The sequence below is a fragment of the Rhopalosiphum maidis genome, chromosome 1 (genome assembly GCF_003676215.2).
Source record: "Rhopalosiphum maidis isolate BTI-1 chromosome 1, ASM367621v3, whole genome shotgun sequence".
Taxonomy (NCBI): domain Eukaryota; kingdom Metazoa; phylum Arthropoda; class Insecta; order Hemiptera; family Aphididae; genus Rhopalosiphum; species Rhopalosiphum maidis.
The window spans coordinates 64,974,230-64,984,978 of NC_040877.1; the positions used below are offsets into that span (position 1 = coordinate 64,974,230).

At 27.9% G+C, this 10,749-nt stretch overlaps 2 protein-coding genes across 2 annotated transcripts; one reads left to right on the forward strand and one right to left on the reverse strand.

The window, feature by feature from the left end:
- Positions 1-2,436: 2,436 nt before the first annotated feature.
- LOC113549393 (THO complex subunit 4-like) lies at positions 2,437-6,879 on the forward strand. The gene is made up of 5 exons (XM_026950671.1): positions 2,437-2,833; positions 3,622-3,762; positions 6,144-6,291; positions 6,359-6,463; positions 6,539-6,879. Exons 1-5 carry the CDS (start codon positions 2,603-2,605, stop codon positions 6,709-6,711), a joined length of 798 nt encoding a protein of 265 aa, XP_026806472.1. The 5' UTR covers positions 2,437-2,602; the 3' UTR covers positions 6,712-6,879.
- Positions 6,880-7,822: 943 nt separating this feature from the next.
- Positions 7,823-9,975, reverse strand: LOC113561039 (ubiquitin-conjugating enzyme E2 S). Its single transcript, XM_026967222.1, has 5 exons — positions 9,704-9,975; positions 9,486-9,633; positions 9,232-9,422; positions 9,040-9,168; positions 7,823-8,288 (listed from the first exon to the last, which is right to left on the reverse strand). Exons 1-5 carry the CDS (start codon positions 9,710-9,712, stop codon positions 8,154-8,156), a joined length of 612 nt encoding a protein of 203 aa, XP_026823023.1. The 5' UTR covers positions 9,713-9,975; the 3' UTR covers positions 7,823-8,153.
- Between the last annotated feature and the right edge of the window lie 774 nt (positions 9,976-10,749).

Consider the following 10,749-nt stretch of genomic DNA (forward strand, 5'->3'; position numbering starts at 1 on the left):
TAATCTTTTTTTTCAATAATTCTCCATTTCCTCAAATATTGATCAAATTCTATTAACAATACAAATAATTTCTTATTATTTTCTTTTTACATTATTAGTTAATGAAATCTAGATACACTCATACACTAATGTGTTGTTGAGGAAAAAAATTTGCAAAAGTCTTACAGTGTTGGTCTTGGTTTTGCAGCGTCGGTATTGTTTTAGTCTTGCAAACCTAATCTTGGTCTTGGTCTTTCAGCAAGAGTTGCGAAACCGCAAGACCAAGACCAATTTTAATCCTCACTACTCATGGTGACTCATTATCACCATTACCTAGTTATGATTTCCCAACGTCTCCTTATATATGAGATATGGTTGAAGGCTTAGAGTGTAAGCTTTCAGTCTATTCTATTAATAATTACTTGTTAAATGTTTCGCAACTTCTGCAAACATAGCGATCATTAATTGTTTATTGGGCTATCTATTATGTAGATTAGATAAAGAATTGGCCATAAGAAATTAGCTTGTGCCTCGTGAGTTGTGGTACTGTAGCTCATATGTTTTTTCAATCTTCATTAATGACTCAAAACTGTCGTTTGGTAATTTGTTTTTTTTTTGCGTGATACCGAAAAACCTGTCAGTGAGTAATCTATAGTATTTATAAATTCAGGACCGGATTGACAAGAAAAACCGGCCCGAAGACAACAACTAAAACAGCCCTTCACCCCCATTACTTAAAACTATAAAATTGTATTTAAATTATAGGTGTAGCTAGGGTTTTTTTTTTGGGGGGGGGGGAGGGCTAACCCCCCTATAAAACGGTACTGTAAAATACTATACACTCAAATATATAAAATAATATACAATTTTAAACCGTAATTATACCAGTTTTAAGGTATTATTAAATGCCAAAATATTATCTTAAATCATCGTTGATAATCTTAATTTTCTATGATTATAATTACTAGTTAGGATGTCGATGACCTAAAAACATACAAAAATGCCCTAAAAAAAATGCTCTAAAAACTTCAAAAAATGATCAAAAAAATTTAATTAAATAAGTGATAAAAATGTATTTATAAATAATTATTTTTATTAGAGGTATGGGTGTAATAATATAAGGTTAGGTTATTTAAAATATGAATTATAGTATAAATGAAATAATAAACAATAATAAATATTTATTCTATTCAATTTATAAATATGATACTCGATAAGCGAGTATGTCTGAAAGAGCACTTGTTTTATCAATTTATAACACTCAAATCACAGAATTATAATATTAAAATTATTTTTTTGAATATTATACAAATTTTCTTTAAAATTTAAAATTTGAGAAAAGTTCCTCCACACTGTACAGAAACTACGAAAAAATGATGCAAAATAATAAAAAATGACTTATAATGACTAATGATGTAAAAAAAAAACAAAAAAATGCGAAAATAAGCTGCATTATCGAGTAGTAGACACTGGCCCAACTTTTTACATTTTCACCGGTTCACCAAGTTTAGCTACGTATAATCAACCAATAATCAATAATAGTTCCAATTACGAAATATCAGATCAATTATAACTGCATTTTTCTTTTTTTCTTTATTTGAATAATTAAATTTATACACAACTATAACCTTCTTTATAAACAATGTAAAGTTCAAAAAAAAATCTATTTAAAAAAATTTGATCTTATATAAGTACATTTTATTATTCTTTATTTTATACAATTGTTTTGATTTAAATTATATTCTCATTATTTATTTATTTCATGACATATAAGTACGAGTAATAAACCAGAACGCATGGTTAATTGAATTATTTAAATACATTTTTAATTAGAAAATTAGACTTAATTATAAAAAAAATTTGATATTATATCAAAGTATATAAATTTGGTTTTCTTTGTGTTTCGTACACCTTACCTACCCCTGTAAATCAAGATTACATGGTTTTGTTTTCATTAAGAGCTCCCTAATTATAGGTTTTAAATAGTTAAATCATTATTCAAAATTATTTTTGTTCCTAATTTTTTTGTTATAACCTATGTTCTAAATTTCTAATTCAAATAACAGTTATTTCAAACTTGGCAAATATATTACGTGCCTAATAAAAATCCATTGATACTTATGTAATAGGGAATACATTAGCATTGGAATAAATATATTTTGAACAAAAAAAATTTTTTTCACCTCAATCGTGGTAACAATATAACAAAAAGTATATAATAGGTATATATTAATATTATATTATATTTTATTTAGTTATTCTTTTGTGTAAGATATTGGCGGCATTATATATCAGTGTGCCCAATGTAATTGTTTTGGATTAACAGTAGGCTCTCCCGCCAGTTAAATCCAAGTATTCAACATTGTCCGGTTAACCACAGTGTAAACAAGATAATACAAAGGTTAGTCGCTATAGTGATATTGGCAACCATGATCGAGTAACGAAGTAACATTGTATTTGTATTTGTGATATTTTGTGAGCGGCGATTGTTTGCGTAGCGGCCATTTTTGTTAAACTTTTTCCGTCCATAGCGTGGTTTACCAGTTAAATTTTTCTCACACACACACGAGTCTAAACTTCGTGTAATTTGTTTGTGAATAATCGTAACCGAAATCTACTGAAGATGGATTTAAGTTTGGACGAATTAATCAAGAGCAAACGGTCAACGTCTCGTGGTGGACGTCGTGGTGGCGGAAGACAAGGCGGTTCTAGAGGCGGTGGTGTCAAACGCGGAGGCGGTGGTGGCGGAGGATCGAATTTCCGATCAAATGGTGCTGCCGGCGGTGGCGGAGGTCCTATGCGCAGAGGCAGACCGATGGCTAGGCGTTCAAATGGATTTAGTCCTTATTCCAAGGTGAAAAACACGTGAAAATTAGCGAGCTTTAGAACGGCAGCTATTATTTTTGTCCGCCTCAGTAAAGTAAAAGTTACAGAAGTTACCATAATGTAATCAATTTTGCTGGATGTTGATGTGGGGGAGTAAGATTTATTAAGTTTTCCCGATAAAACATTTAGCATCCATCGTTATTTGTCGCACATAATTCATGAATCGTAAGATGGATCGTCGTTTGTGTCGTGTGTACTTTACAGAACAAAATTTTGATTGTTGCTTACCATTAATGTTATGGTAATGACGACTATCTTTGCTCAAAACAAAATCTGTTAACATTTATCATTTGATGACTGCTGTCATGTATTTTAAAGCAAACTGAATTGGTTTCTAAGTAATTTATATTTAACAGTAACCATACAAAGAATTATTTTCTTAAATATTGCTATGTTTTTTATCATTATTGATTATGTATTATATTATCTACAATATATATCATTCAGTGGTGTGGTAAATGGATTTTTGATGCTTAAATGTCTTGGAATTTTTTAGGTGAGTGGGTAAATTATGGTATAAAATAATGTAATTATCAACTTTCAGTTTTTGCTTCTCTTCAATTAGAGTTTTTGAAAAATTATTAAGGATATCTTTGTGAAATAGGTGAGGTGGATAGGTGCTAAAATAATAAAATTATGGGTACCTATTATCAATGACTTATAACCGAAAACTGAATTTCCTAAATATTACTTTATTATTATATATGGAGTTTATATTTTTTGATGTTTATTTATTTATAACTATATTTTTTTTAGGGTGATGTAAATGGATCATGGACTCATGATATGTACGAAGGACCTAAAAGACAACAAATGAGGGGTGGCCTATCTACTACCAATATTCATAAGATAGTCATCTCTAATTTAGATTTTGGAGTTACATCAACTGATATACAGGTTTGATTAAGAGTATAATCTAAATTTATTTGTCAATGGTTTTTTATTAATAACACTTTTAAATGCCTGTTTCATTTTTGTTCCTAATTTAAATTGTCAATTTAATTATCTTTCAAACATTATTTTGATTTATTTAAATATCAATGTTTGGGTACAGTTAGTTGAATTTTTATATTTCTCAAATATATAAGTACCACTATGAATGGTATAATTATAATCCTATAACATTTTAGAAAAAATATAATGTTAATTTTTGTTTTTTTAAACACTTATCTATTAACTAAAAAATATTTAGTCCTATACTTAATATCAACTGTAATTTGATTTACACAAAAACATAACTAGTCTTAAGTTAATGAAGATGAACAAATTAATTAATTGATTTTTATAAATTTCTTATTGATTGAAATCTGGATAGTTTTCATAACCTGGGAATATAATACAATTTATTAAATAGTTATCTGCTAAAATTGTTAACTACTTATCATTATAGGCTTCATTTTAATTATTTAATGTGAATAAATTCGAAAACATTATTTTTCCAGGCATCTTCAGCCGATTGCAGCTTGAAGATACCTAGATAGAATGTTCACCACATGTTAGATCCACTATTGGTTCAAAGCTGGGGTTTCATTTGTGTTGTAAACAGCCTTCCGACAACTACCCACGGACAGTGTTTTCTCTTTATAATTTCTATACCTGGCTACTCAAGATAAAATTATTACAAAAGAATTCGGTTTTCACAACATCTAATGAAAAAAATTTTTTTGCCTAAATTTAATTGTGGGAAATGACCCAATATAAATAAGCCACTGACTACTAAATATGATATTTTGTAACTCATTTCTGAGTATACAAAATTTACATTTTTAAAATTGGTATATTTATCATAGTGCCTTAAGATATTATGGTAGTCATAAGTGCTTCACTGAATTATTGACAAGTATGAACAGTGACAATTTTAATTTAAGTAATGCACATGGCATTTTGAAAAGTATTTTTCACGGGTACACCATTTGTATTAATTTATTTTTGTTTTAAAAACATCACATTTATAATATTTGAAATTTATCTTCATGCTATCTACATCGTCAAGTATATCAATTCTACGTCGAAATTTAAGAAAAACAACAATATCTACATCTTTAAACAGAAGTCATTTTATCACAATTGGAAGAAGATTTATTCAAAATTACACATTTGGTGTACCTGTTGATAAAATCACAATTTTATTGTGCTATTACTCTAAAAAATATAAAATTAAATTATACTAGGCTATTTAAAAAAAAATTTTAACCTTCCTTTTTATGGGATGACCATTCAATAACAAAGTTATGTTGAATGATATGTTTATGAATTGAATACAAATTTCTGAGTTTTTAAATAGTATTGTTCTACAGTAAATAACATATTTATGAGGTACTGATTTGGAAATTAAATAGTCGGGTACTATAGTTATTGAGATTATAACTAATTTTGGTGATTTTTCTTGGATAAAATTATCTTTATGAGTTTTTGGTTTTTGTTGTTTTGTTGTTGGATTCAATGGATTGTCTGTAATATACCTTTAATTCAATTTGATATGTTGTCTTTAATAATGCTGCTGATACATTGGAGAATTCAGAATTGCAGATAATTAAACGTCCAAAAAGAAAATTTATTGTTCAGTTTAAAAAAAAAAAAATAAGATTTATAATTTTTGAACAAATCATATCTAAGAAGTTATGTAAATCAACATTATATTTGCAAGAATTCAGTCAAATGAACATAATAACTTCATCAACTGATTAAAACAAAGTAATTGATATTGTACGTTTTAAAGAAAAAATGGATTTTAAGAACACGTTTTTAAGAAATATTTACTGGATAATTAAAAAAAAAAAAAAAAGAAGAATTTTATTGATGCACTTTAATATTATCCGGTTATGTCAAGATTATTGTACTGAAAAGCTGCTGAATAAACATTGCAATGATGATTAAAGAAAAGTTATTAACTTTTTCTAGCCAGATAATATAAAAAAAAGTATATATAAATTAAGAGAAAACCTAATATCGAACCAGGAAGCTTGAATTACAACCAACACCATCACTATCGTCATCATCATCATCATCTTATAAACAACATCAGTCTTCTGAAGCTACACGATTGATTATAATAAAGTAATGATATTACTTGATGATTAAAAACAATTTGCTGCTGTCATTTCCTCTCAGTAACTAAAGACTTTTCAAAAAGTAATCTAAACTTTAGTTTATTCCTTGATTTTCTGGACTTATAAATATTAAAATTTGTCTTGTGAATGATTGTTTTGTATTGGCATGGATGGTATATATTAAGTGAATTGAATGTAAAAGATCTATTATAATGATATTTTTTACAGGAACTTTTTGATGAATTTGGACCTTTAAAAACTGCTACAGTTCATTATGATAGATCAGGAAGATCATTAGGAACAGCAGATGTTGTTTTTGATAGTAAGAATGCTGCATTGAAAGCAGTTCGTCAATATAACAACGTACCCCTGGATGGTATTTATTTTAATTATTAATTAATACATTTTTTTAGTAGTATTTAATTATGAATTGCTTATTTAAGGTCGTCCTATGAAGATAGAACTTGCTACGGACTTATCTACTGTTGCCAATCTTGCTACACGCCTAAGTAGACCAGCGCAATTGCCAATCCGGGGAACTCGTGGTGGTATGAATGAATCCAGCAATGTTTTACTTTGAAATAATATCAGTATTAACTTAGAAATATTAATTTGTTATAAAGGAGTTAGAGGTAATCGTGGTAACTCCAGAGGTGGTCGTGGTAATAGCCGTGGCAACACCAGAGGACGAGGCGGAGGCAGTAGCAGAGGTGGCAGGAATAATGAAAAAAAGATGCCAAATAAAGATGAATTAGATGCACAACTTGATAGCTTTATAAAAAGCAAGAATAACTGATTGATTTATATTGTACTTATTTCTTTATTTTCTAATATCTATTTTAAGTATAAAATAGTGTTTGACAATTAAAACAGCGTTATTAGTTATTAATTTAAATAACTCGTAATAATTTCTATTAGGTTATAAAGTAAATTAAACCTACAATTATACACTTTTATAATTTAACTATTTTCCAATTATTTGTATATTATTCCCTTTAAGTTTTCATGCAAAATACAAATTTTTTTTATTGTAATTCATTTATATTTTTTGTTATTATCATCAAAATGGTTGAAAATTCCTTGTTAAACATCTTCCATGTCAATTTTATTGATAAATATTATTCAATTGGGGTGACAGATATATACATAATATTATATATGTCTGTGATTGGGGTATATTTTTATATTCCTATTAGAAGTTTATTGTCCTGTTTACATTATATACACGATAGATTATCTATCATTATACATCAACATCAAAAAATTAACTAACAACTGTGTCACCAAAAAAAGGGTATTTTTTCATAATCTAACTACTGCTTTATAGAAAAATGTTGAAGGTGAATAAGAATTGGTAGGAGTGATGGAGAATGCACTACCAATTCTTTTAACAAGTAAACTTGACTCCAGGACCTATAAGAGATAGAGCCCCCTTAAACAGAAATCAAATTACATAGTAATACTAGAAAGCCTAATGCTAAAGAACTTTTTCAATAAATATAATTAATTAAAAAGTCTATTGTTTTCTTTTTAATGTAATAATTCTGTGATTTCCCTCAAACATGGATATACTTTTGGGGGTTAAATAAATATGCCACTTTTATATTCTTTATTATTAGATGGATGATAGCAAATAGTTTTATTTTTATAATTCTATGAGAATGTAATAATGACAAAATCAATTTGAGTATTTGACAAGATAACTAATAGATTAGAACTCTTAAGATAACTTTAATATGTTAGTAAAAGAAAATATTCTCATATAGTTTATTTTTCATTCATTACATATTGAGATAATCTGAAAAAGTGTATTTTAGTATTTTTATAATATATTCAATTTTGTTATCATTTAATAGTAAACATAATAAAGGTTCAATCTAATATTAGGAATAAAATTTAACATCATGTATTTATATCAATTTATATTTATTTATTGTAACATTCTTTTAGATAAGGAACAAAATATATAAATTTTTAGAACATTTTAAATTATAATAAATTATCTATTAAATATTTTATATACATATAGGTTACAAATTTTTGAAAAAGTGTAACACTTGTTTGAATTCACATAATAATTGAATCTTAATTTTATTACACAGCAACCGACAAAAAAAGACACACAAATTTAAATTGGAAAAATCTAGTCGTTTAGTAGGTATTCAAGAAACTATAAAATACAATGACGATGTTTGATGAAGTTTCACCCAATATAATACAAGTTAAATTATTTATAATCTAAAGTCTTTTTAATGTTTTCCTTTTGTCTTTAGTAATTTTTTTCTTTTCTAATGTTTTACTACCAGCATGTTTTTTTGCTAATGGACCATCGCTTGAATCATCTTCTCGTCCTATCTTCATACTCTTTGGTATCTGCAATAATAAAACACTGATCATTGTTAATTCATACTACTCTTAAAAGAGAATGCTACATTCACATATATTGTCTTCTTAATAACGTGCGGATAGAATTGGACTGTATTGATAGTTAAGACTACAAATTGATATATAATATGGCTGAGAATATTATTATTGAAATATTGTTTTTATTTTATTGATATCACATATAAATTGTTCCGAAAATCATAATCTTTTTGTTTTTAAACTTGAATAACTTTTTTGTAGTTCTTATGTGGTGAAAATGTTATTACTTAGTTATGATTGTAGCCTTTTTAGTTCTTTCCCATGTAAAATAGGTTATATCATGTTTTACATTTGTAAGATGGAAATATGCAGGTGTAGCATCCTCTTAAACTATTAATTTTGTAAATTTAAAATTCATAATACTTATTACATCTACATCATAAATATATTATAAAACATATACTCTGTCCCAAAAGAGAATACATACTTTTTCTACATGGTAACAGGTAGGGCTGAGACTTATGTCCTTTACTTTTCTAAAATGGTAAAGTAAATGTTTTGCAAAAATAACAGAGTAGAATTGTGATTGCAGAAGAGTAATACTAAGTTATTGGTGTAAGTGGCCCATGACTGTTTAGGGTTAGTTGTTTAGGTATTATTATTTTTGGAACATAGTATAGGTATACCAATACAGTATTTATGATAATAAAAACAAAAATGATATATCTTAAAAATCTAAATACAAAACTGAAATGTATACCGGTGCATGAATTTCTGTTATCATTTGTGCTCTTTGGAAATAATGGTCATATTCTTCTAATAGAAGTTTGCCAGCTTCTTCATTTAAAGCGGATTCTGCATTTGGGACTATTAATAAACATTTAATCGTCTACAAATAAAATAAAATACATTAATTAAACATTTTTAATGAAATATATATTAAATTACTTACAAGAAGAATATGTTTTATTCCTAAATCTTGTTTCCAATCCCTTTTCAAAGTGTTGACACATATTTCACCACTGCTTGCAACGTTGGGATGGAAAATTTTGGTAAGGAAATATGCCTTTGGTGGTGTGTGTGGAAAATCTTTACCCAACACCAACTTTACATTAAACCGACCGCCCGCATATGGTGTACCCGCTGTGTAATCAAAACATGTTCACTCAGAACTGTTAGTTTCTACATTAATAGTTTTGAACATACCGGGACCGTCGATGAATGCTTGGATATCGGTGACATCAGAATCATTGACGACAATCCGTATACCTTCTGGAGGGTCTTTTATCAGTTCTTCTTGTTCCCGGACTAGTCTGCGGATAGTTTGCGGTGACAGGTTTTCGACGTTGGAAATCTTGAAAGTACAAAAAAGAACGTGAGACAAACAATAAAATCACGAAACAACGTACGTTGTTAATACTTACGGAACTCATATTAGTCTGCTAACTGTTAAAATCCGATGGTACACACTACACAATTAACTTTGTTTAATATTTTAAAATATTATTTCGAACGCCGACCAACTATATACTCATTAAAGAATAAAATTTGCCTCCGTATTTCCGCGATAGGAGAGAATTCAAAATAAAAATCTCGGAACAATAATAAAAACGATATCAGTATAATTCAGTTTCTGTCGTGGCGTACAATAATAATTGTAAGACGGTCGACACGGACAAAGGTAGCCATTTTAACGTTTCATTCTCTCCACACCCCCACCAATGTGTGTCGAGCCAATGGGATTTTGGATTTCTGAATTTTGAAACGTAACGGTTTACTGTGATTGTTCGTAACTGTGGAGGGTCGACGAATAACAAGTCGCGTTATAAAAATCAGCCGTTGAACCGTCGGATCCAGATGAGTGCGTTATGTAATAACTAATAATACAATTAATGATATGGTAGGTAGTAGGATTGTATAAATACTATCAAGATCAAGCATGTATTCACGATCAATTTTCGTTGTGTACGTGTTTGGTGGGGGGGAGGGTAAAATATTTACAATACATGATTATATTATAGATATATGATGGCTACTGTGTTATTATCACAGAATAGATGAAATCTATTTATTTATTTTATCTATTCTGTGATATTATTGTTCTATTGGAATTTCTACATTCTACACTATAGTTACATTAATAAGAAAAAACCAATAACTATTTTCAGTTAAAGTAACACAATTATACCCGTGTATTATATTATTAAATATTTAGATATTTTATAAGTTAAATTTAATTTAAACGATACTATATGCAGTATCATTACTGTCATAAAATAACTAACAAGTGTCAGTCATTACAAAGAAAAAAAAAGATACGTGTACCGTATACGTCTTAGAAATAGAAAAGAGCATGTTATTTTACATACTAGTTGTGGTTATAGAACATAGATAATATTAAATAAAATTATAGCCGCGATGAAGACTAGAGTCAAGAATAATTTAATCTTTATAGAACTTAGTTACTATG